Raw genomic sequence first — 27,882 nt, 5'->3', positions numbered from 1 at the left:
CTTATATTCACAGGTACTTTATAGTGTACAAACTATTTTCATATCTCATTTGAGCCTTACAATAAACACAAAGTAAACAGAGCAAAAACTCAAAAAAGGTTAAATAATTTCCCTAAAATAATAAAACCAGTAATAGGGAGTGCAGACTCAAGCCTAGGTCTATCTGCCTCTGCAGTCTAGGCTCCTCACTGGATCTCATCATCCGTGGTTGACCCTGTCATTTTATAGATGAGCAATCCATGCTTAGAGACGGGAGCAGTGATATGCCCAGAATCACATAGCTTCCTCAAGAAAGAATACAGATAGAGTAGAATCCAGGACTCCTGACTCCCCATCCAAAGCTCTCTCAACTACAGTATCTCTCAACTACATGCTGGCTCAATAAATCAGAAAAAAAAAAATCCTAAATTGCTCCATAGTTAAATCAGCGAACAATACATGCTGTTATACTTCTCTGAAGATTACACAGTATATTTGCTTGGTGCTGAGAAGTGCCAACCTGATGACACTTGCAATCCTGAGCTTATTTGATGTGGTTGGGAAGCAAATGAGATTCCAGTGCCCCTGTTGCGCATAGGTGCTCAATGAGCATTTCCTGCATGGTGGGGAAGTGCCCTATATTTACAGTATTTGATCCAGTTTAACAGCAAGATCTAATGTTAACATTAGCCTTGTAAAAGTTTTCACCCTAGTTCACACAAAAACAAGATTCTGAGATTATGACTAGCAATTCTTCATGAGTTGATTTATCTGAATAAAACCTATAAGGTTTTGAACCATTAGGCATTCGATTTAGAAAAAAAAAATCTTAGCATACAGAAGAATAAACTGAAAAATGGAACAGATTTGTTTCTTGTAATAATTATGAGCAATATCTCAAACTCAGCATCCTTAGACCATTGAGCTGTGTAGGATGAATGTGCTAATTAATCAATTACTACCCAACAATGTACCCTGTTTATTTACTGAAATGCACCAGAAACGTGTGCAGAACTGGTAATTATTAATCATCTTCAGTAACAAATATGACTCAAGTTCACCTTCATATAATTAATAGAGCATGTAGTTAGCTTTAACATCTTGCTTTATTAGAAATAGCAACAAGGAATTAAAACAAAAAAACAAAAAAACAAAAAAACAAAAAACCTGAAACACATGTTGTGGTTCACTGAAATGGTGGCTTGGACTAAATGTGCCTATTACCCATAGCAGTGTTATTATTCAGACCCATCCAAATTATGGCCAGATGCAAAGCTTTTAAAGCTAAACTTTTTAATTTGAATAAAACATTAAGACTTACCAAGAAGTTATAAAAACAGTCCAAAAAAATTCCATATATGCTTTACTCAGGGTCCCCAAGGAAAACCCACTTTTTAGAGCTTGATAACTAGCTTAGAGTTGGGATCTTTGTGTATGGTACCCAAACTTCTTAGCAAATTTAAAATTCTCAAGATATTTTAAAATATCTCAATTTTAAAGATTTTTTAAACTGTATTTTGAACACACACAGTAATACACACAGTAAAGATTTTTTAAACTGTATTTTGAATACACACAGTTTTATATAAATTTTGCAAATGATCTAGTTTTAAAAGTCATTTTTTTTTAATCATGTAGGCTCCCAAATTTCCTTTGAAACAGATAGACTTCTAGGCTAGCAGGGCCATATTTTAGAACTACAATGCTATTTCTTAATTATGCAACATTTAAGGGATGTTCACTTGTGTCAGCAACATTTACAGCTGAGTCTGGCAACATGTAACTCTTTTTAACTATGTTCAAGACATGAGGTTTTGAGTATTGCCAATGAAGTTTCAAAACCCAGCTCTATTACCTATCAGCTCTGTGAGTGTAATTAACTATTTCAACTTCTCTAACTTCTGACATTCAGAATGAGACAATAGGTGCAAACTACATAGCAGGAAGAAACATTCATGAACTGGTAGGTACTATTATGCTCCTATTACTACCCTCTGTGGCCACTTTTTCAGAGTTTTCTTGGATTGGGGCACCCGGGTGGCTCAGCCGGTTAAGCTTCAGACTTGATTTCGGCTCAGGTCATAATCTCACAGTTCGTGGGTTTGAGCCCCGCATCAGACCCTGTGCAGACAGTGCGGACCCTGCTTTGAATTCTCTCTCTCCCTCTCTCTCTGCCCCTCCCTTGCTCGTACTCTTTCTCTCTCTCAAAATAAATAAACTTAAAATTTTAATTATAAAAAAAGAGAAAGTTTTATTGGACTAACATTTAATGTAATTGTATGGAAAATTAAAAACTTATCCCATCTGAAATACCAGCAGAACATCACTTCGAAATCTAAACTGACAAATCATAAATCAGTGGGTGGACTACTGTATTTCTATTATCAAATGATTCAAGGCCCCTTTAAATGGAAAGCCCCCTTAGGGCATCTCAGTATTTGTTTATAGATCATTAACTACTTGACAGTGAGACTGGGGAGGGGGCATAAAGACTTACAGCTAAAGTGCTAAAAGCCACTGTGGATTGAAGATCAGCAATAAAGCCACAACATCTTTGGAATTCAGTATGAAAATGCAATTTGTGCTACAAAAATGTCATATGCTTTCATGCCTGTATCTGTTAGTAAAACAAAGCTCACTTTACAAAGCTGGGAACATAACTATGACCCATATGACAAGGTAAATTTATTTGGCCATGTTTTCAAATGCTTCCCCAAACACTGACTACATAGGATTTGTAATATTGGAAACATGCCCATAAAATGGATTGTGTTATCTATTAGCATAAATCGCTATCTGGTTTCGAAAAGTCACCAATATGTCTCCTTGCCACCGGATTCTAGCATCCACAGCAGGAGAAGGAAATAGAAATGTTTTTCTAATGAAAAGCTCACAGAGTGTTGGAAGGTCAGAATTTTGATACTTGATTCTGATGTATGATCTTGGGTAAGTTTCTTACCTACTCTATAGTTTAATTTCTCTACCAAAATTAAAACTTTAATTAAATTCAAACCACTGACCCTACATATTATAATTATTTTCTCCATACACTAATTATATTCACTTTACTCACTTTTTTTTTTTTTTTGGTCATTTTCTCAAGAAGTAGAGTACCAACCATATGCCAAGTTACTGTCCTAGGTGCTAGAATCAAAAAGGTTAACAAAATAGGCATTAAGTCCCTGGTTTTAGGAAGTTTCCAGTGGGGGTAGAGCTTGAGAGTACTTTAGACAAAACGTGCAGTTTAGATGACATCTTTGTACCCTCTGTGTTCACAGTAACATGTTCTACCAGAGTAATGCTTCCTGCCACTCTTTGTAACAGCAGTCCTAGCTGCCAGCCAACTCCTTGGAGGCTTTCAGAACATCAATCAGTTCCATAGGACTCAAGATCTAGGTAAGAATACACAGTTTTTTCCTTTCCGAATGACTTCTGCTATAACTCAGTACTTCCATGAGGATAATTTTGCATAAAGCCAATGTATACTGTCCTTGCCAGGGCAGACACAAGGATACAAGAATGAAAAAAAAAAAAAATACAGGAATGGAGCAGCAAGCAAAGTTTGCCACTAATGGGAGTGGGGAGAATTAATGAGTATTCATCCAGCTGTAGGGGTAACTCAAGCCACTTCCTCTGGTGCTGAGCTTGGCTTAGAGGGCACTGAGCCATTAAGCAGATTTTGGGTTCCTAGGAGAGCAGGGTCAGTGGCTCTTTGGGGGTATCTGTGTCTAAGTTCCAAAGCATGCTAGAATATGAATCAGGGCAGCATCATCTCCATAGTCCTTCTTTCCTTGAACCAAAAGTCCTCAAGCCTCAACCTGGAGTTTATAAATGAACTCCTAAATGTGAACATTTATATCTCTTTTTCATAATTCCTTTATCTTTTACCAACTGGCTGACATACATCCCCAGTGTCTTGCCTATAATTCTCTCTGCCCTAAGAATAGCAGTGAATTAAAATCTGCATGCCTACCCTACTTCCTTTTAAATCACAACATTAGAGGGGCGCCTGGGTGGCGCAGTCGGTTAAGCGTCCGACTTCAGCCAGGTCACGATCTTGCGGTCCCTGAGTTCGAGCCCCGCGTCAGGCTCTGGGCTGATGGCTCAGAGCCTGGAGCCTGCTTCTGATTCTGTGTCTCCCTCTCTCTCTGCCCCTCCCCCGTTCATGCTCTGTCTCTCTCTGTCCCAAAAATAAATAAACGTTGAAAAAAAAAATTTTAAATCACAACATTAGAAAAATATAAGTAAGTCATAATCTCACAGCAAGGTTGTAAAAACAACATGAGAATAAATATTCTATATATGTATGAGGTCACATATATATATGAGGTCTATATATGTTTGGGTCATGTCCACTATGTATGCTCTCTATATGTATTTCTTAATAAGCACTAACAATAGAATGTGTTAATATGTAATACCACCTGTAGAATTCATGATCTTTTTAAAGCTTTTTATCGAGGTATAATACACATACAGAAAAACGCACATACTACACATGTTCAGTTAGAATAATTTTCACAAACTGACTACACTCATTTAACTAGAATCCAGATCAATCACATGTTCATCAATCATAGCAAATGTAGCACTCTAGTGGGGATATTGATAATAGGGGGAGGCCATGCATTTGGGGGGCAGAGGATACAGGAGAAATGTCTGTACTTCCCTCTTAATTGTTCTGTGCACCTAAAATTACTCTAAAACATGTCTTAAAAGAATAAATATAGAGATAAATAAAAGAACAGAGTAACCCCAACACCCAAGAAGTGAGTAGACTCACTGCCCACCCTCCTAGACCTTCACCCCTGCTAAGGGTAAACACTATTCTGCCTTCTAACAGCAAAGATGAATTCTGCCCAGTTTTTATACCTCATATAAATGAAAGCATATTATAAGTACTTTAGTGTCTGGCTTCTTTCACTCTTCCTTATGTTCATGAGATTCACACATGCTATGTGTGAATGGATTGTCATCGCTATATAGCATTCCATCAAGTGAATACGCCACAATTCGTTTATCTACTCTACTATTTACAGTCATTTGAGTAATTTTCAGGTTGAATATTACACACATGAACAGTACTGCTATGAATATTCTACTACCTGTCTTTTGGAGAACATGTGCACGTAATTTGTTACGGACTGAATGTTTGCATCTCCTTGAAATTCATATGTTGAAGCCCTAATACCTAATGTGACACTATCTGGAGATAGGGTCCCTCAGGAAGTGATGAAAGTTAAATGAGGTCTTAAGTGTAGGACCCTCGTCTGATAGGGCTGGTGCTCTTATCAGAAGAGAAAGAGGCAGACAGCAGAACTAGTTCTCTATGCCATGGGAGGATATAGTAAGAAAGAGCTATAAGCCAGGAAGGGAACTCTCTCCAAGAAGAACCCAATCAGCCAGCACCCTGATCATGGATTTCCCAGTCTCTGGAACTGTGAAAAACAAATTTCTGTTGTTTAGGCACCCAGTCTGTGGTATTTTGTCATGTATATGACAAATATACACACAAAATATATCCAAGATGGCCTGGCTGGGTCATAACATTGCATACAATATTACATATGCAGCTGTAATACATACTGCCAAAAAATTTGTCAGATTGGTTGCCAACCGTGTATAAACGCTCTAATTGCTGCATAGCCTCATCAACATTTAGTACTTTTCTACTTACCTACTTCAGCTACTTTGGTAGGTGGGTAATGGTATTGCAATGTGGTTTTAATTTTCATTTTTTTGGATGATTACTGAAATTAAGCACTTTTTCCCATCTGGATATTCTCCTTTGTGGAGAATACATTCAAATATTTTGTTCACTTTTCTATTGGATTGTCTTTTTTTAGTGATTTGTTCTAGATACCAAATGCTTTGTCTGATAGATGTATTGCAAATACTTCTCCCACTCTATGGATTACTTTTTGACTCTCTTAGTAATTTTGTGCCTTTCAATGAACAGAATCCTTAATTTTAATATATTACAATTTATCAGTTTTGAAGAACCAATTTTTAACATGTTCTGAACAACGGTAGCATCCTAGGTGTCTTTAAAGCAAAAACAAGAAGGCTAAATCCTTTCTTTCTAGAAGTAACATCATATCCATGCACATGCTAAATTCTGTGCACAGCATCAATCTTCATGGGTATTTTTAAGGGGTTCCTTCTCAGGGGTTTGCAATTTCTCCATGTTTTGTGTAAAACAAAATATTTATGTGTTTACTGCATTAATTCTTAATTATTGGACACAATGTTTTTTAAGCATTGACTTACGTTTTTGAGTGCCAACTTCCAAGCCCCTTTGTTTCATGGTCATTAAGAACTGGAACTAAGGGCACCTGGCTGGCTCAGTTGGTGGAGTGACTCTTGATCTCAGGATCGTGAGCTTGAGCCCCACGTTGGCTACGAAGATTACTTAAAATAATAAAACCTTTAAAAAAAGAAACATTTGGAACTGATCTGAGTTGTGGATTTCTTGAGAAATTATCTATTTCAATTATGGAACCAGTACCGTGTAATCTTAAAAGTCAGAAGAGATAGCTAGAAGTCATGTCTCCCAGCTCTGTATCTTTAGGTTAAGATAATATTCCATTCAAACACCCTTGAATACCTTAGTGTGATACACCATCTATCTTGTTTCTTTGGAGTAATTTCCTACCGTAGAGTAGAAGAGAGAGAGATAGTCACGGAACCTTGAATTAAGGAAACCCTCATCACTGATGAGGTTTTTCCAAGAGGGCGCCTTCCAGTAGAAATATTTCAGTTCCCTAGCTCTTTTCTCAAGCCCTAATGGGAGGATACAGTGAACCTAATCTAAATATGTGGTTCTCTTTATCAGTGGTTTTTACTTTATATATGCCACGAAACCTAGAATTTCTCAGACATACTTCAGGTTCCACAAATGTTTGATTCAAATTTCATTTTTTATTTTTTATTTTATTTTTTTTTTTTTTTAATTTTTTTTTTTCAACGTTTATTTATTTTTGGGACAGAGAGAGACAGAGCATGAACGGGGGAGGGGCAGAGAAAGAGGGAGACACAGAATCGGAAACAGGCTCCAGGCTCTGAGCCATCAGCCCAGAGCCTGACGCGGGGCTCGAACTCACGGACCGTGAGATCGTGACCTGGCTGAAGTCCGACGCTTAACCGACTGCGCCACCCAGGCGCCCCCAAATTTCATTTTTTAAATAGATTTTTATACTGCCAAGAGATACAATGCCCAAATCTAACATATTGCAAACCACCCACACATTAATTAATTTGAGGTTAAGTCATCTTAGCATAGATCTCAAAATTAATTTCCTCCTGCCATCTTTGTAACTGAAGCACGTGTCCAAGATTTCAAGGTAAGTCATTTTCAAACCACTCTAATTTCTATTTACTTTTCTGGAGGGATCAGAATACTCTTAATAGTGTACAACCAAAACAAAAGAATACGAAATAAACTGTCCTGAAGCTGCCTGTCGTTGTCCTAACTGCTACTGTTGTCCACAACCCCCAACTTCAAAAATTTTTGAGCATAAAACAGCAGAGTCATGGCTTCAGTGGCAGACTGAAAAACTAGAGACTGGTTTCCCTTGGTTTTTGCCATCCACAGACTCCCTTGGTTCCTTCCCATTTTCTGAGCTTGGTTCTTCACACTTCCTATTTATTACTTTAGCTACCCAATTTCCTTCCTATAAATTCCTTGTCTGCTAAAAACAAAACAAACAAACAAAAAAACCCAAGACAACAAACCAGTCTCATTTTAAAAAATTTACCTATAAAGTTAATGTTAAAAATTTGAACTTCTAAATGTTTAATAATAAAACACAAGTTTTCATCTACTTTCTATGTTGGGGTTCTGTGACAGATTTTGTTTGAAAAAGACTCCAATGCTTTTTAAAATTTAATTTGAAAATCACAATACTGAATATCATCTCCCTGACTTGTCTTAGCCTCCCTTAGCCATTTCTGTTGCAAATCTAACCACATCATGCCTCCACCTAAAATATTTTTTTTTTAATTTTTAATGTTTATTTTGTAATGTTTATTTATTTCTGAGACATAGAGAGACAGAGCATGAGTGGGGGAGGGGTAGAGAGAGAGAGGGGGACACAGAATCAGAAGCAGGCTCCAGGCTCTGAGCCGTCAGCACAGAGTCCGATGGGGGCTCGAACTCACAAACCGTGAGATTATGACCTGAGCTGAAGTCGGTCCCTCAACCCACTGAGCCACCCAGGTGCTCCATTGTTTATTTATTTTTTAAAGAGAGAGAGAGAAAGCATGAGTGGTGGAGGGGCAGAGAGAAAGGGAGACACGTAATCCAAAGCATCCACCTAATATCTTTTTTAAAAACTTTTATCTAATAGGGAATCCTATAAGGTAAAGTTCAAATTATTTGCAGGACTACAAGGCCCCTCAAAATTTGGCACATGGTAGCAGGTGCTCAATGTTTGCTGAACAAATCAGTGAAAACTGGAAAATGTTGGGGTGCCTGGGTGGCTCAGTTGGTTGAGCGTCCAACTTCTGCTCAGGTCATGATCTCACAGTTTGTGAGTTGGAGCCCGACATCAGGCTCTGTGCTGCTGGATTGGAGTCTGGAGCTTTTTTTGGATTCTGTGTCTCCCTCTCTGTCTGCCCCTCCCCCTGCTCCCACTCTGTCTCTGTCTCTGTCTCTGTCAAAAATAAATAAAACATCGGGGTGCCTGGGTGGCGCAGTCGGTTAAGCGTCCGACTTCAGCCAGGTCACGATCTCGCGGTCCGGGAGTTCGAGCCCCGCATCGGGCTCTGGGCTGATGGCTCAGAGCCTGGAGCCTGTTTCCGATTCTGGGTCTCCCTCTCTCTCTGCCCCTCCCCCGTTCATGCTCTGTCTCTCTCTGTCCCCAAAATAAATAAACGTTGAAAAAAAAATTTTTTTTAAAAATAAATAAAACATTAAAAAAAACGATTAAAAAACTGGAAAATGTAAAAACTAGCCACACTATCGTACATCCCAATAGTTGTCACACAGTGCTTATACATGATTCTTTTTTACATACAATGCTTTCCAGACACATCATCTTCTTTACGTATGGTTTCTCCAAAAAAGATGAGTTTAGGACAAACTGGAAGAAATGTTTCTTTAGAAGCACGTGTTCATGGAGCGCCGGGGTGGCTCAGCCGGTTAAGCATACCACTCTTGGTTTCAGCTCAGGTCATGATCTCCTGGTCTCTGGGGTTCAGGCCCTCCCTTTGGGCTCCCACTGGCAGCATGGAGCCTGCTCGGGATTCTCTCTCTCCCTCTCTCTGCCTCTCCCTCACCCACGCTGTCTCTGTCTCTGCCAAAATAAATGAACTTAAAAAAAATTTTTTTTAAAGCAGGTGTTTATAATACCTCAAGTAGCTGGGGAGTTTGAGAAAAGGTTTTCCTAAAGTAATAGATTGATAATGGGTGGCTGAGGATTTTAAAGGTTTATAACTAAAAGGCTGGTTTGGCAGTCACCAAGCTTTAGTTGGGAAGGAGTGGGGGGGGGGCGCATCTGGACAATGCACAGAGAGATGTGGGACGTTTTTAAAAATAAACTTTTTATTTTGAAATACGCGAAATAACACTGAACATGACAGTGAAGACCTAAACATAAAAGTGCTTCCCGACTTCACCAGCCAGTGCAAATCTGGGGGCTTTTGGCCTTTAACTCGCGGTCACCTTCTCAAACATCTCCTCGACAACGCCATCTAAGAGTCTCACTTGAGCCCAAAGCTTGGAAGAGAGATCTGGGTGTCAGTTCTGCCACTCACTAGGGTGGTTATTGTTTTAAGCCTTAAATTTCCTCACACCCCTACCGATAAGCCCCCCAAGTCCCCTTCCCCCCCCCCCCCCCCCCCCCCGGGGCCCCAGGGTTGTTAACTACATGAGGTCACACGTGACGATTTAATTACCTCCTCTGCGCCGCTGACCCTTACTCCCAGCGCCGGTCACTGGGCCCGCCCCTCAAACACCCTCCGCTCCTTCCGCGGGAGGCAGCAAGACCTTCGTGCGCACGCGCCACCGCGCCCCGGGGGGGCCCTCGTGCACTCGCGCGGCGCCCACTGGGCGTCCCCGCCGCTCGCCCCGGGGCGCGGGCGCGCGCCCGCTCTGACGGCTCCGCCCCCAGCGGCGCGCGCCCCACGGCGGCAGAGGGGCGGGGGCGGGGACGCGGGCGAGTCCGGCCATGGAACCCCTGCGGAGGGCCCACGAGGCTGCGCTCCGGCTGCTGCTGTGCCGGCCCTGGGCCTCGGGCGCCGCCTCCCGCCCGAAGCCCCGCGCCTCCGAGGTGCTGACGCGGCACCTGCTACAGCGGCGCCTGCCGCACTGGACCTCCTTCTGCGTGCCCTACAGCGCTGTCCGCAACGACCAGTTCGGCCTCTCGCACTTCAACTGGCCGGTGCAGGGCGCCAACTACCACGTCCTGCGTACCGGCTGCTTCCCTTTCATCAAGTACCACTGCTCCAAGGCCCCCTGGCAGGACCTGGCCGGGCAGGACCGGTTCTTCACGGCGCTCAAGGTCGTCAACCTGGGTGAGTGGCCCGGGTCGGTGAAACACGCCCCGCTGACAATGGGATCACTGTTTGCAAAGCACGCTGACAAAGGTCGCTCAGAGGTCGAGACCCCGGCGCAAGGTCAGGCCACGTCAGCGCGGGGGAACCCTGCCTCGGCCCAGCGCAGGCTCTCCCGGGAGCACGCTCTCGGCACGTTGGGTTCGCCCCGCGCTGTTGGGTTTCCCGGACCCTGCCTCCGCGTCTCACCCACTCAGCAGCCTTCCAGGACTGGCCTTGGCCCTGGTCTTTTGTATTCCTACCTCCTCGCCCCCCTCCCCCAGCCCCGGCCCCTACTCCCCAGTAGGTGCTTGTCGGGGCTCAGTAGTTGCTATTGAACCTTTCCCCAGGAAAGCGGGGCTTTAGCCGAGGCCTGTGTCTAGGGATCACACTGCGTCACTGATGGGGAGGAGGCGTTCATTCTGTCCACACCTGCTGCAGCTCTTGACTGGGAGGATACTTACATTGGGCAGTCAGAAGGAGGGTGTAAGGAAACGTCCACATTGGACAGTGGCTCTGAAATTGAGAAATGCCTTATTGCATGGCAGGATTCGTTCATGACCATCATTCTCTTGAGTGCATTCATTATTATAAAAACTGCAACTACTTTCTAAGTTTGATTTTCTCTGTGAAATCCTACCAAGTGCGTTCTACTGAAAGCACTAACGGTTTTCACCAGTCTTATCAGCTTCCTCAGGTGCTAGGCCTAAAAGATATTTAAAAGACTGTACGTCTTTAATATTTCTGTATTTTCATGGGAATATTCTAATTCTGAAAGTATTTACTCTTGCTGGATGTTTATTTTCTTTTGGCTATTGACAGAAGAGGCATGAACATTGACATGGGTATATCTTTTCTAGTTCAGTGAAAAATAGAGAGGCCTCAAGATGTTTTGTACCTATTAATAGGTAATATCATATTAATCCAGATTTTAGTAATTCAAAATCTGGACCTGGTAGCTGAACCATGTTACCCAACCAGTTTTTTAAAACCAGAATTAAAGCTAAACCCCTGTGTATCTAAACTGGTATTATATAATCTAATAGCTCATTAAATTTAAACATGGTATTTATGTACTTTTGCTTATAATAACACATATGTCTCTCGTGGGATTTTTGAGCCATTGGTCTACTGGGACTGTCCTGGGTTCACTCCACCAAGGAGAAGATTATTTAGCAATGTGTATACCTTTAAAAGTTTGTTTGTTTGGCTGATGGACTATATAGAGCATGCCCACTAATTTTGAGGTTGATTCAAAGTTGAAGGGTGAGCACACTTAGAAGATTCAATTCAAAATTATTTGGAAAAATTGGAGTGATGACTAGATTCAAGATGAGGTTTATTTTAACATTTTCAGAATCAGAAGCCATCATTCTTCCCAGCTGGTAAGAGTTACAGGTTAGGAAAAGTATAATTGGAGGATTATAGGTAAACCATGAGCCAAATGCCTTTGAAAGAAAGTTTTCATTTAAAATTTAACACCTTAAGAACACCTTAACGGTTTGGAGCTTTCTTTTGCATATAGATACAAAGAAATCCAAAGAAAATTAGGGTACACAGAACATTCTCACACAGAGAAGTGAAACCTTTTGAGGAAAGAAACAACAGTTGTAGTTTTTCTTTTTTTTATGTGGAAGAGAAGGCTGAAGAGTGATGTAATGGTCTTCTGGAAATTCTAAAAATCCTGCCTACGTGGGAATAAGAGTTTTAAGTTAAACAAAAAGGAAAACTTTCTGCTCATGCATGCTTTAATTCGAATTGGCTTTTACTGATACAAGGAATTTTTTCCTGCACTTTTCAAAGAATAGTGTATTCACCAATTTGGCAATGTTTATTTTGTATTTTTGTCTTACGGTAGAGAATTAGATAATAGATTCTTCCCTGTTCTGTGATGTACAAATTGCCCCTGTGGATCATCAAGTACATATTCTATTAATAAAAATACTTAGGATTTTATTCCTCTTATTCCCTTCTAAATTAATAATTATCAGAGTAATTCATTTTTCCATTTTGTAAATAATACAGATTTCTCTTTTACCATTTGTTCTCTTTCTCCTCTGTCTTCCCTTCAGTGGAAGCTGACATTTTACTGATGGTTTATCAGTCTGGGTATCCTGCTGGGAAGTAGATTGAGATTTAAGAAAAGCAACTTACCATTGGAATGAATGGGTAATCGGAGACTTGCTAAGAAGTTCTAATTTTTTTTAAGTGCTTAATTTGACAGTGGTTTACCTACTGTTCAGCTGACTCAAAATGAATTATTATGCAAAGAACTGACTTTCATGTTCATTTTGATGTTATGTTTCAGTCTGGGAAAAATTTAATTTCTCACAGAATTTTATAGACTTTATAGCATATGTGCCATAAAATTATTTTTTTTTATGTTTTAATTATGTCAGTGGCAAATCTTCTCATTTGGTGTATTAGCCTGACTGCATTAAATAGACCGCAGGAAAAAAGAAATAGAGAATTTTTGACTCCTGTATCACAACTCTATCCCCTATCAAACAAAATTATTGATAGTGTTTCCTAGCTGTTTCTTAGTGAGAGGTAATGTAGTTATTATTAAACTGGTAATCTTTGATCAGTTCTCCATTTTAGCTGAAAAAATATGGACCATTGATTTGTGTGGTTTTTAAAACGTGCCAATATTTTAACGGGAAACTGATAAGTACAATCAAACAAGATTTCAGTTTCACCAGCCACCCCTTAAATTTATGTCCTTAGCGTTGGTTTAAAAGGCATATCTTATATATAATTTACTGTCAGTATATTTTTAAAATTAATACTTGTTCCTAGAACCTGTTTTTTTCTTTCTTACCCCATTGATTTTCAGCTTTAAAGTTGTGATGCCATATTTAATTTTTTATTTCAACTTATCTTTCTATTCTTCACTCATTTCTGCCTGTATGCTTCCCTAACCACACTCCACTTGCCTTTTTTTTTTCTCTGATAAAATTATTTATAAATAGCTTTATGATGCTAGTTTTTGTGGCTTTTTTGTGACATTCCCTTGAAGCATTTAGAGATTCTTTTGGGTATTCCCAAGGCAAAGAAAGCAGTCAAAGATTTCATGGGCATTCCAGGGAACCCTGTGATAGTGACAAACTATGACCCAGTATATTCCTAAAAATAGAGAGGTGCCAGACTGAATGGGCATTTTTTTTCCTGTTCTCATTGCCAGATAGTGACGCTTCTCCTGATTAGTCTCTGGCATCACAGTGGTTGGAATGCAGCTTCAGGGAATAAGCACAAAGTAGTCCAGTGCACTTACTCAAAAAGAGCGTAACGGCAGATATATTCCTGCAGAAAAATAAGAAAAAATTTAGCAATATGATTAGTCCTGAGCATGTGGTTTCCCTATTAGCTGGAAAGAGGGATTTTCCAAATGGACAGCTTGTCTTTTAAATTGTCTTTTTATGTCCAACTCCTACACGGTAACAATAAAATTAACACTGTGTCGAGCATACAATATTTGCTATTGATTCATATGCCTGTTGGTTTTATACATGTTTTTAATATGTCAGTAGTCATTGAATTTAAATAAGTGCCTTAAAAAAGATAGGAACTGTGAAAGTTTGTTTTGTGTCCACTGTAGTTTCATTTGCATGAGTGCTTAATCCATTATCTCTGGTTAGTAGTAGGCTTAGTTCCATGAATCACAAATGGCAGCTAGTCTCAAATATAACAGCAAGATCTTATCAAATGGAAATACTCCAAAGAAGAAACATGTTGTTGGAATCTACTGAATACCTATTCCAAATAGGTTGAAACAAGGTTGTTTTCAAATCAGCTGTAAAAATACTAATGGGGGTATTTCTCATGGCTGTTATACTAAAATCTTCCTTAGAGTTACGTTTTGCCTTAGGTTTTGAAGACAGCTCTTTGACCCAGTTTAAGTTGTACAAAAAATTACTTTAACCATCAGTGTTGCTGTTTAACTTAACGCACAGTAAAGTTGACCTAGTAATTTAAGCTCAAGGCCAATAATCAGGAGCATCTACAACGAAATGAATGAATATTCTGTTTATTTGCAAAAAGAATATAAAATTACTTCATAATTACTTGGAAGTAATGAATTAGTGCTTATAAAGTGCTTTGAATTAAAGTTTAAACCAGCCTTATCTATAGTTTTAAAGATCTCTAGGCTCACATAGTTCCACAAACAGATGAAACTGAGCTCTTAGATAATGAGTCCATCTTCACTCATGTCTGTATTTTTATAACTTTATAATTTGTTGACATTGCTGAAGAGTGTTTTGTGATTTGCACCATGACAAATATACTGATGCGTGATTAATAAGTATTGATGTTCATAAAAACATACCATTTGTTTTCTAGGTATTCCAACTTTATTGTATGGACTTGGCTCCTGGTTATTTGCTAGAGTCACAGAGACTGTGCACACCAGTTATGGACCAATAACAGTTTATTTTCTAAATAAAGAAGATGAAGGTGCCATGTACTGAAGGGTGAGCCTTGGAGAACATAAATATCGGTGGATTTTCTCTTGTGTGTATGTACAATATTTATTTTTGACCCTTTAAAATAAAACTTTTGCAAACACCTTTTTCTTTCTGTGGTGTCTGATTCTTTAAGACGAATCATTGCCCTCAAGAGGCAAAGCTTTTCATACATGGTTATATATTACATACTCACTTTAGCCAATGGGAACTACAAATGCATGAGGCATACACCATTTTTTTCCCTAGAATTAGGTTAAATTACAGATAAAAAATGATTACAACCTATATATATTCTATAGTTAGGTATTAACAATTTAAATCAACTCTGAAGAGAAAATAGAGACACCCATACAAAGAAGGACGGGAAAACCTTTTATATGACCCTGGAAAAAGAAGTAGGGGATTTTAGGATAAAGGTGGAGATAATATCATTGGCAAATCCAAAACTGATGAATTCTAATTGCAATCTGAAATCTAAACTCTTCAGCTGGCAGGATTTTAAATTTTTTTTTTTCAACGTTTTTATTTATTTTGGGGACAGAGAGAGACAGAGTATGAACGGGGGAGGGGCAGAGAGAGAGGGAGACACAGAATCGGAAACAGGCTCCAGGCTCCGAGCCATCAGCCCAGAGCCTGACGTGGGGCTCGAACTCATGGACCGTGAGATCGTGACCTGGCTGAAGTCGGACGCTTAACCAACTGCGCCACCCAGGCGCCCCATTCAGCTGACAGGATTTTAAATGGGAATGTTTTAAAGCCCCTGTGCCATTTACCTGGATGAGAGGTTCAGGTGTAATGTTGAAATTTCTTATCGTCTAAACCTCCAATACCATACTACTTTGAAAAAAAAAAATAATGACTCTGGTTAATGTAAATGTAGCAAGATGGATGAAATTAAGACTTATTAAAAGTTAAAATAGCACACTGATAAAGCTGTAAGAACAATTAAGATCTACAGAGACCCCGAAGAATAAATTTGGTGACTGTTTACAAAAGCAATTAGCTGAAATGGTACATATCCATACACTTATTGGTGATGGGAAATGGGCTGAAATTTTAAAGACCTGATGGCAGTTTTGTGTTAAGATTTTATTAAGTTAATTGCGTTTTTGAAAGCAAAGTCATTTAAAAAAATTTATCCTTGGGGGTAGTTACAAAATACCCAGACGAATGGTAAATTTCAGAAATTTGGAGTAATTTAGGGAGAACTAAGTAGAACTATTTAATTTGTAAACCAATGGGTGTTTAAGATTTATGATCTCTCCCATAATTACAAACATACATTATATATCATTTTATGTTAATGTGTTGCTGATACTCTGCAAGTGTACAAATTTTTGTAGCAAAATATTCTATACGATACAATCTAACCAACAACTGGGTGCTTACTTCTGGCAAATCAGTAGAGAAAGTGACTGGAAGTGACTTGAGGTGAAAATACCAGAACGAAGTAATACAAACTGACTTCGTTCAAGGTGGTCATTTTAAATGAGCTACAGAGAGCGAGCTGTTCTTCAAATATATGTAGCATTCACTTGTCTAAAAGCAATTCTAAATAACACTTTAATCAAAGAAGTACTTATGCCCATATATTTAGTCCAGAAGAATATACTTGACACTAGTTAAATGAATGGCTTACACGAAGAAGATAGTGTTACATTAGACTTCATTAATAATAAAACTGACTATTAGCATTTTGCAAGGAAGGCTAGAACTGATTTCCCCTGTAATGGGCAAAGTTAAATAACTATAGCTCATAAGTTTTAAGTCAAATACTGCTCATTCACTGCTGCTGGTCTTATCAATACTTGCTGTAAAGGTTTGGTCCCAGCACAAGGCTGATAAAATGGTTTTTAATTACCAGACTATAAATACAGCTTTTCAGTAGAGTTGCACTTCTTTTCACACTGGCCTGTTTGATTTCTGATAATTTGTACTGCTGACTCTGCTTACCTGTTTTTCAATAGCTACAGTCAGTGTGACTTCTTGTCCATATGGTGATAGGTAAGTCTCCTTGGAGAAGATCTTTGACAAACTACCCTATTGATCTCTGTAATTCTCTGCTGCTTGCAGCATTAAATAGAGCCTTGATTTCTTGTCTCATGTACTCACTGTGTAACAATTAAGCAAATGTAATATTTTCTTGTATTACATGAAAATCAATAGACCTCTTGCTCTCATGGAGTTGATCATAGTGAAGGATGAACTCAACGATGGCTAAGGGCATGGTTCAAATATTAAAATATCATTCACTGGATTTATTAAGTCTTATAGTGAACCTTTTAGTCTAAAAATGCTCCCCATTGAACAGTAATGGTTTTTCCTTTAAAGTGGAAAATACATGGAAACACTGTGGCCTAAAAGGGATAAAGTATAAATGCTGGAAGTCAGGAAATTGATTCTATTTTTAGTATCAGTGCTGTATTACTTTTTGACCTCAAGCTAATAACTCTACTCCTTTGTGTCTTAAGTTTTTTCCACCTGTAATCTGAGAAGACCAAAACAAGAAGGCTTTCTACTTTAAAATGTATCATAAATATGCTCGTAAGCAAATGCCGGTTTTATTTCAGTAAAGGCTGTTTTTGTAATCCTCATTCTTCTGTTCCATATCTATTTGTATGTATGTAAAAGACTTCGTTAATCAAAGGATTTAAAAATAAGGTGAGAGGAAGAAAGGGGACACATTGAAGGCATTTTATGGGTGTGCACATGCTGATTACACCTGAGGTTGCAAGCAGGGTTCTGAGCTGACCCTGCTGCCCTTCGGGATATTAGGAATATTCTTAGTTGATGAAACAACCAAAAACAGCTTTTCTGCCAATACTTAACTTCCTTGATGGGATTTTGTCTCAAAAATCAAGCAAAACTATTTTTTAACGAAGATGTGTTTTTGGTATAAAATTTCGTAAATCTTCATTGTTACTTCTATGCAAATCAATTAGCAAGTATTGGAAGAAATTTCCAGTCAGAATGTTTAGTTCCTGCATAAGCTGTGAACTACTGTAAAGATGCAGTAAGAATTGGGGGCATGAAAGAGGTTGCTAATACAAAAATCCCTAGTTTTTCAGCACTAATGTCTTAACATAGCCAATTGTACAGTTATTTCTTTTATCACACAAATTTGGTCACTAATATTTTGCTAATTGTTGACTTCAGTAAAAAATCAAAACAATTTTAATTATTAAAGGCCATATATATTTCTTTTAAAATGTACATTTTGTTTTTTATCATATTTATAGTCACTCAAAACTATAATCAAGAACATGTATAATGCTTTATGAAAATATCTCTTAATTCTGTTAAATGAGGAATGATGTTTAAATGAGTGGGGTGACCTACAGACAAAGATCTTGGTTTCATTTCATTTAAAAGCTAATGCAGATAACAGAAACCTTATCTAAAGCGGGTAGATCGGGTATCTCCTTTTTTTCAGCACTTACATTCAGACAGTAATGATGTTTGAGGGCATCTTAACCTAAACAAGTACTTAGCATTACATCTCACCTGGGTCAACAGTCTAGGGTATCAAAGTTAAACTGTGTTACTGTAAATTAATGGAAAATGTAACTGCGCTTTGCCGAAAGATCAATGTCCAATAAAGGCTGCACAATCAAATCTTGTTGCAATGATTGAGGTCTTTAATTGCCTTTCAAAGATAAGGTGGTAATCAACACAGCTTTAACTGATTTTTTTACTAGTTCAATTACATGCTAATGACTAGTGCCAAGTCAGAATCTTTAACTACTTATACTTATTAAATCTTATGTTAGTAATGAAAAATTACTTTCGCTACACAATCAATAGAACACAAATCTTAATTACTATATTTCACTTTTGTACTATTCTATGTACTTGACAAATGTTTCACAAGAGCTTTCCCAACAATAAGAAGTATTATTAGTAGTGACCATGGTCCACAGAGTATTTTTTTCAATATAAATTGGAGAAGAGATGCTGAGAAAATTTTTTTCTTTAAACGAAAATGTGGCTAAAATAGTTTCCACTGACACAAGTTTGGCCCTTCAGCTACTTTTGAGAACTCTGCTCTGCTAATTGAGAATACATTTAATTCAGCTGGGATAACATAAATGTAGATTGTTTTTAGTGTGTTTCTAAAAGTTCAGTTAGTTTTCTAGTAAATAAATTGATTTCATGTAGAGCCTGCTGTAAAATTCTCCTATTTGGGGAAAGGATAAGTTAGTAAAGGGAAATGAGAAATGAAAAAAAAAAAAGATAAATTGGATTTCATCAAGATGAAAAATTCTTGTGCTTCAAAGGATACTATCAAAGTGAAAACACAGCTGATGGTATGGGAGAAAATATTTGCAAATCACATATCTGATAGGGGACCTGTAGCTAGAATATATAAAGAACTCTTATAACTCAGCAACCCATTTGAAAAATGGATTTGAACAGACATTTCTGCAAATAAGTTCTACAACTTTTGGCTACTAAGCACATGACAAGATATTCAACATTAACTGTTAGGGCAATGCAAATCAAAACCATAATGAGAGGGGCACCTGGGTGGCTCATTCAGTTGAACACCTGGCTCTTGATTTCAGCTCAGGTCATGATCTCACAGTTTGTGGCTTTGATCCCCATGTTGGGCTCTGCCCTATCAGCGCGAAGCCTGTTTGGGATTCTCTCTTTCTCTCTCTCTGCCCCTCAAAGACAGATAACAAGTGTTGGCAAGGATGTGGAGAAACTGGAACCTTCATGCATTACTAGTGGGAATGTAAAATGATACAGCCGCTTTGGAAAAGTTTGGCAGTTCCTCAAAATATTAAGCATGAAGTTACCATATGACTCAGCAATTCTACTGCGAGGTATATACTCTAGAGAACTGAAAACAAATGTTCACATAAAAACCTGTACACAAATGTTCATAGCAGCATTGTTCATTCTAGCCAAAAAGTGGAAACTACACAAATAGCCACCAACTGAAGAATGAATACATAAAATGTGTCATATTCACATTATTATGGGAATAACTGGAATATTACTCAGTCAAAAAAGAGAATGATACACTGATAAACACCACAGCATTGATGGAGCTTGAAAACATTGTGCTAAGTGAAAGAAGCCAGTCGTAAAGACCACCTATTACATGATGCCATTAATATGAAATGTCCACAACAAGCAAATCTACCGAGACAAAGAGGATTAGTGATTACCTAGGGATGGGGAGGTTAGGAGGAAATGGGCAGCGACTGTTAATGGGTATGGGGTTTCTTTTTGGGGTAATGAAACTGTTCTAAAACTGATTGTGGTAATGGTTGCATGAGCCCATGACTATACTCAAACCATGGAAATGTACACTTTAAATGGGAGACCGTGTGGCATGTGAATGATCTCTCAATAAAACTGTTAAAAATTTAGTAAAGCGGGGAGGGGAAATGGGCAGTTAGTATTTAATGGCAATATGGTTTCCATTTTGCAAGATGAAAAGAGGTCTAGAGATAGTACTGATGTTTGCACGATAATGTGAATGGTCATGTGACTAGATACTGCTGAACTGTATACTTCAACATGGTTAACATGGTAAACTTGGTGTTCTGTGGATTTTACCACAAATAAAAGTAATTTTTAAAATTTAGTAAAGGACTTAATATTACTATAATGGAATGTAACTGCATGATTTCTGTAGAAAATAACAGTTTAGAAACATGTTAGAGATTAAAAGAGGTAAAACATGCTAACATCATTTTATACTTTGCAGTCTTGGCATTTAAAAATTTTTAATTATGAAACCTACTTTTAATTAACTAGATGAAATCTCATTTGGGATCATTTTTTGGTAGCATTAAGGATATACTTTTATATCCTTATTATATACTTTTACCCTGAAACTAACACAATGTTGTATGTTATTCTTCAGTATATATAGTATATATAGTATATATAGTATATATAGTGTATTTATACACACATGCATAAAGAAATGTGTTGTTTTAAAAAGATAAGACTGAAGATAAGACCAAAGAAAAGCACGTAAAATGTTAGTAAATGGAAATATCCTCTTTTAGATCCTAGTTGCTGGGTAAAGAATATTAGCTACTACTAGTATGAGGTGTTATATAGTATTGCTTATAGCTATTTTGGTTGCACTTATATCATTTTAAATACAGTTTATGAACATTGTACTACTCCATTATATTATTAATTTATCTTCAGTGATATTTATAGTATCAATTTAAAAGCAGTAAAACTTCATGAAAAGTAGCTTAAACACAAGGATTTTGATAAACAAAAGCTTCCAGTTTTTAAAAGCAAATCATGGAAGCTGTACTTCTTAAAGAAGATGTAAAGTTTTTGTATTGTTGTTGATGATAGAATTATGAACCTTATAAACTCAGTATTTTTTAGTTAACCTAAATACATAAATCTATTTGAATTCATCTTATGAAAAGAGATATGTCATTAGATATATGATCATTATATGCTTTAGTGATTCATGGACCTTGTTACATACATGCTTTGTAATGTATGAATTATTTAGTAAGAAAAATCACAATAATTTTGTTGTTACTCAAAAATTTATGGGTTGGCAGAAACAATTATGCAGCCCCTGAAGCTGGTATGTTAAGGTAACATCATTAACACTATGTAGTATGATTTTTTTAGTAGTTGCTTGACATAACCTTTACCGCTGCTGCTAGAATAGATCAGTAATTTTATAACAATCTGTCTGTAAACAGAACATTGAATTTATTAACCACAAGGTGATTCATTTTACTCTATTTTCATATAAGTGCATAATTTAAAATCAGACCTAAAAAGTGGTCTACCCAAACTCTAAAGGAAGAATATAAAAACATACAAAATGAAAATTAATACTCTCGTAGGTTAAGATTTTTAACTCCATTTAATAAAAGTGGATATTTTCATTTCAAAAAATGTATATGTTTAAGAATTGAATGAAAGTCCATGAAGATAGGAGATTATCCTGTAACCTTTATTTCTTTCTCTCTTTTAAAATTCATCCATATTAAGTAGGCTCCACACCCAATGTGGGGCTTGAACTCACAGCTCTGAGATCAAGAGTCACAGGCTCTACCGACTGGACCAGCCAGCACCCACCCCTCTTACAGCCTTTTTTATTACGTATGATATTAACGCCCCTGCTGTGAGATGAGACCAAAATTTTAGTTTTTTATGCTTTCAAATTTCCAACATTAAAAGATGAAGGAACCAAGAATTTTAAAGTTTGGATAAAAATCTAAACAGTGTCACCTAATTTTACATTACATTTAAAAATCAAAATTGGGGGCTCCTGGGTGGCTCAGTCAGTTGAGTGGCCGACTTCGGCTCAGGTCATGATCTCATGGTTCGTGGGTTTGAGCCCTGCGTCGGGCTCTGTGCTGACTGCTTGGAGCCTGCAACCTGCTTCGAGTTCTGTGTCTCCCTCTCTCTGTTCCTCCCCCACTCATGCTCTATGTCTCTCTCTCTCTCAAAAAGGAATAAACATTAAATAAATAAATAAATAAATAAATAAGGCTCTTTGTGGAATGAATGTCTGATGATTCAAAATTAAAAAGAAAACTTGTCTTCATCTTTAAGAGTTTTCAGAAAAGGATACTTTAACTGGAGATCCTATGGATTATTTGCAAGAACAGCAACAAGTTTTGAAATACTTCATATGTCATGAATTAACTTACACTCTTATGGATTCTGAAAAAATAAAAGACTGGAATCTTGTTGCATTATCCTTTTGAGGCATTTCATACTGTTTTCTCATACAGAAATGTTGCTATTTTATTATTTAATTTTTTTAAATGTTTCTTTTATTATTTTTTAAATGTTTATTTACTCTTGAGACAATGCGAGAGACAGAGTGCAAGCAGCAGAGGGACAGACAGAGGGAGGCACAGTATCTGAAGTGGGCTCCAGACTCTGAGCCATTAGCCCAGAGCCCAATGCGGGGCTCAAACTCACGAACCAAACTGTGAGATCATGACCTGAGCCAAAGTCAGACGCTTAACCAGCTGAGCCACTCAGGCGCCTCTCTTTTATACTTTGAGAGAGAGAGAGCACAAACAGGGGAGGGTCAGAGAGAAGATAGGGAGACACAGAATCCAATCCAAAGCAGGCTCCAGTCTCTGAGCTGTCAGCACAGAGCCCGATGCGGGGTTCAAACCCACAAAATGTGGGATCATGAACTGAGCCATTTTTTTATTACGGTAGCCTTTTTTATTAAGTAAAAAAGCCATCCAGCCGCCTCAAGAAATGTTGCTATTTTAAAGTCAAACGGAATGACATGTAGAAGTAAATGAAGTAAAACATTAAACAGAAAGTACTAGGATCAGTTAGACTTACTTTAAACAGAACTAGAAATAATATGTTAGTAACTAGAAGACAAGAATGTTTTAATTGAGTTGGCCAAACATGAAATAGATTCCCTCTTGAGGCAGTGAGTCTGTTGTTGGATATGTTCGGAGAGGCTGCATGACCATTCCTTAGGTAGACATGGAGAGGATTCTTGAATTGCGCAGAGGACTACATTGGTGATTTTGTCAGTTTCCTTTAACCCTGAAATTTTATTATCATTCTTGCATGCATGCCTATCTCTGATTCCAAATCATGCTATTTAGTTTGTTTTTTATTGCTGTTCTACTATATGTGTAATACAAAGAACTTTGTTTTAAAGATAAAATATATGGTTTAAGTTCTTGTACCAATACCAGTTAAATGACTGAGAAAAATTAGAGCTTTCTAAATCTTAGTGTCTTCATGTACAGAAGGAGGAGTTTAATACTTACATAGTATTTATTTGTGCCAAGTCCTAGACTAAGCACTCTATACATACTAACTCACTTAATCTCTCTTAACGGCCCAGTGAGTTTGGCACCGTTTTTATGCCTATTTTTTAGCTGTAGAAATCACGAAGTCTTACCCAAGGTCACACATAGTGAGTGTTCCTCCAGTCCTTGCAATCTGTCTATGGAGTCCGTGGTCGTAACCTACAATGCATAGACAATTTTGTCACATTATGGATGTGGAAGTATTTGCAAGCTATAAAGTGCCACAAAAATGTGAGATATATTTTGTTAATACAAACAAAATAATACAGATATGTTTAAACAGTGAAAAGAAGGAAGTAATAAAGCTTAAGTGATTTGTAGGGACAGCAGCCTACTTTATCTAAAAGAAAATATATTGCGCAGAAATTCAATCTAATGACATTAAAAAAAATTTTTTTTAATGTTTATTTATTTTTGAGAGAGAGAGAGAGAGAGCACACAAGCAGGGGGAGGGCAAAGAAGGAGACAGAATCTGAAGCAAGCTCCAGGGTCTGAGCTGTCAGCACAGCTCCCCATGCAGGGCTCGGACTCACAAACTGCGAGATCATGACCTGAGACAAAGTCAGATGCTTAACTGACTGAGCCATTCAGGCACCCCAACATTTGAAAATTTTTTAAATATTTATTTATTTTGAGAGAGAGAGAGAGCGCGTGCGCACAGGCACGCACACAAGTGGGGGAGGGGCAGAAGGAAGGAGGGACAGAATCCCAAGCAGGCTCCACACCGTCAGCTCAGAGCGTCACAAACTGTGAGATCGTTAAATTAATGAATTAATTCATTTTAGAGCATCTAAAATCCGTAGCATCTGGCACATACTAGGTGCTCCGTGACTGTTAAACTGTTGTTTCTGCTTCTGTGCGAGTGCTGGACTTGTCTCACTGTTCTTTTTTTCCTTCCTGCCAAAACAGGAGAGAATAACCTTCCTTGTCACGCTTTTAGGGGTTTATCTGTGCTCATTTTTGTTCATGCCTCTTCATGTTCTTTTCTTTTACAAACTAAAGGATATTAGGCAACATGAAGAAAATGTTTATGGTTTAGTTGTTGCTGCTATTGTAAATTATATAATTATATCCTCTTGCAAGTAATATTCCCAAGACACGATTGCTGGTGTGTTTAGATTTACAGAAAAATTGCAAAGGTAGTACAGAGTTCCTTATAAACCCTCATCCAGATTTCTCTGATATTAGCACCTCATGTAACTTAGTTGCCAAAAGATATCAACACTGGTTCATTATTGCCAACTGAACTGCAGATTCTGTGCAGATTTCACCAGCTTGTCATTACTGTTCTTTTCCTGTTGCAGGATTCCATTGAGGGCCTCAGACTGCATTCGGTCATAATGTCTTCTTAGTCTTCTCAGGTCTGTGAACAGTTTGTTTTTTATGACCTTGACAGTTTTAAGGAGTACTTGTCAGGTATTATGTAGAATGTCCCTCAATTTCGGTTTGCCCGATGTTTTTCTTATGATTAGATTGGGGTCATGAGTTTGGGGGAGAAGACCACAGAGGCCAAGTGCCCTACTTACTGCATCATATTAGACAGCACATGATCCCAACATGACTTATTACTGGGGATGTTAACCTTGACCGCTTGGTTAGGGTGGTGTCTGCTAGGTTTCTCCACCGTAAAGTTACTGTTTTCATCCTCTATTTTCATCATGTTCTTTTATTTTTTTTTTAATTTTTTTTTCAACGTTTTTTATTTATTTTTGGGACAGAGAGAGACAGAGCATGAACGGGGGAGGGGCAGAGAGAGAGGGAGACACAGAATCCAGGCTCCAGGAAACAGGCTCCAGGCTCTGAGCCATCAGCCCAGAGCCCGACGCGGGGCTCGAACTCACGGACCGCGAGATCGTGACCTGGCTGAAGTCGGACGCTTAACCGACTGCGCCACCCAGGCGCCCCTCATCATGTTCTTTTAAATCAAAATTAATCAACAAATATTTGAGCTTTATACATAAGGGCCCACAGTAGGCCCTGAAGGAGGTAAGTGGAATTCTCGAACACAGGAGGCAATCAATATTTGCTATAAAATCTGTAGTTCTTTGGGAGTCTATAATGATTGTTGTCGCAGTCTTGATGGTGGAAAAGCAAAGGAGCAAGTGAGGCTCAAGACAGGCAGGAGGTGCACAGGGCAGGTGCATTCTTATTCTTCAGTCCACTTTGCCTTCCGAATCCATTCATTCACTCAACAGCTATTATTCAAGTGCCTGCTATGTGCCAGGTACTATTTTAGGTACTAGGGGCATGGCAGTGAATAAAAAAAACACATATAGTTCCCTCCCCTCATTAAGTTATAGTTTACTGGGGAGACAGGCAAATGAGTAAAACCTGTGACGTGTTAGATACGTGCTAGGAGGAAAATAAACTGGCTTGTATCTATGAATGGAGTGTTTTGGGGGCTGGTTTGTAATTGCCATAGTGTGTGCTAAAGGAAGGCTGCAATTAGAAGGTAACGTTTAAGTCAAGACCGGCAGAATGTGCTTTTCCAGGCACGGTGTCCATAGGCACTTACCGCGGTCCAGCATTAGGGGCGCCTGTGTGGCTCAGTTGGTTAAGCATCTGACTCTTGGTTTCCGCTCAGGTCGCGATCTCATGATCTCACTGTTGGGTTCATGAGCTCAAGCTTCGCATCAGGCTCTCTGCTGTCAGCACAGAGCCCACTTCAGATCCTCTGCCTTCCTCTCTCTTTGCCTTTCCCTTGCTTGTGCTCTTTCGCTGTCTCTCTCAAAATAAATAAACTTAAAAGAAAAAAAAAAAAAAAGAATGGTCCAGCAATAGAATTCTAAAACTAGGGTTACTGTATGACCCAGCAATTCCACTTTGGGGTATATCTCCATCCAGAAGAATTGAAAGTACAAATTGGGTTGGTTTTCCCCATAGTACTATGAATTAAAAAGCTGTTTTAACAAATAATAGGTTCATAGAAAATCTCCAGTTTTGTGGTCTATATTCTCAAACAATAGGAAATGAACTTTCAATAAAAAAGTACATGTGTACCTTGGGCAAACTGTTTCTTTCTCACAGGACTGCGGTACGGGTGGAAAAGGGCAATTTCAGAATATCTGGAGCATCTGATTAAATGAATTTCTACCTAAGCTATTAATTTACAGTAACTAAAAAAGAGACAATTTATCTCCTATGTGGACTTTTGAATTAAATATAAAAGAAACTCAGGCAGAGAAATATATGCACAAAAATTTTTGGTGTTCTACTTAAACTAACCAACATTTAAATTATTTTTTCTCTTGCATGAATAAATTCTGAGTGTGAGGGGGGGGCAATGATCACTCCTCTCCCACCGAATTTATATAAAATTCAGCCCTCAAAAGTAAAGCGACATGAGCACGTTCATTAGCAGGAGATTATGGCCCAACCTACACAATGCGATTTGTAAACAAACTTTTATATAGAAACCATAGATCAACACAATTATGCATTTTAAAATCTGAGGTTAACAAGGCATTTAAAACAACCGAGGGTTATTGCTACTGCCTGTGATATCACCGATTGTGTAAACATTGCTATCTGGTTGAAATTTTACGGACTAGACCAGATATTTTCTGCAATGATTTAATAAGAGAACAGGATGCCAGTACTCCAGCTGTCCCCTGGCAGTTAAACTCTTCCCTGAATTTTTTTTTTTTTTTCTTTTACTGTTGCTTTTAAATGAGGGGGCTGTTTGCTATTTCAGGGCAATCGTGGGATAAAAGAACAACAAAAAAAATCATACACTGTTTGCTCAAGTGGGAGGAAGACTATGATAATTCTGTATCTGTGGAGTGGAAGAAGGGGAAAACAGTGTTGAGTTCTTGCCTTACTCTTGATTTGGTGCACAAACGCCGTCAAGGTAAAGGGCTTGACAAAGTAGGTATAAAGGCGAGGCGGAGTTTCGTCTTTCTGGGGCTTCCGCAAACAGTACGCAATTTTAAGACGACAGTTGGGCTGGAGTCCGCCAAAAGCCCAGTTTAGTTTCGTCCTTCGTTTGCTAGATGGTTTCACCCGGCTGCCTTTAACGAGGGTCGCGAGTGGAAAAGAAAGGAGCGTCACTCGGTCGCCGCGGGCGACCACGGGCCGACGGAGACCTCCCGACAGGCCAG

At 38.4% G+C, this 27,882-nt stretch overlaps 1 protein-coding gene and 1 long non-coding RNA gene across 2 annotated transcripts in view; one reads left to right on the top strand and one right to left on the bottom strand.

The window, feature by feature from the left end:
- The window catches only part of LOC122468475, a 100,696-nt gene extending 94,290 nt beyond the window's left edge, over nt 1–6,406 (bottom strand). The window contains exon 1 of the long non-coding RNA XR_006293253.1: nt 6,250–6,406. This is a non-coding gene — a long non-coding RNA (uncharacterized LOC122468475). The remainder of the gene's footprint in view (nt 1–6,249) is intronic.
- A 3,710-nt stretch (nt 6,407–10,116) lies between these two features.
- On the top strand, nt 10,117–15,078 carry CB3H15orf61 (chromosome B3 C15orf61 homolog). The gene is made up of 2 exons (XM_043555091.1): nt 10,117–10,494; nt 14,854–15,078. Exons 1-2 carry the CDS (start codon nt 10,149–10,151, stop codon nt 14,979–14,981), a joined length of 474 nt encoding a protein of 157 aa, XP_043411026.1. The 5' UTR covers nt 10,117–10,148; the 3' UTR covers nt 14,982–15,078.
- The last annotated feature ends 12,804 nt before the right edge of the window (nt 15,079–27,882 follow it).

This window comes from Prionailurus bengalensis, chromosome B3 (assembly GCF_016509475.1).
Source record: "Prionailurus bengalensis isolate Pbe53 chromosome B3, Fcat_Pben_1.1_paternal_pri, whole genome shotgun sequence".
Lineage (NCBI taxonomy): Eukaryota > Metazoa > Chordata > Mammalia > Carnivora > Felidae > Prionailurus > Prionailurus bengalensis.
Note: the sequence above shows the minus strand (reverse complement) of the source record. Positions and strands in the feature narration are given on the sequence as shown.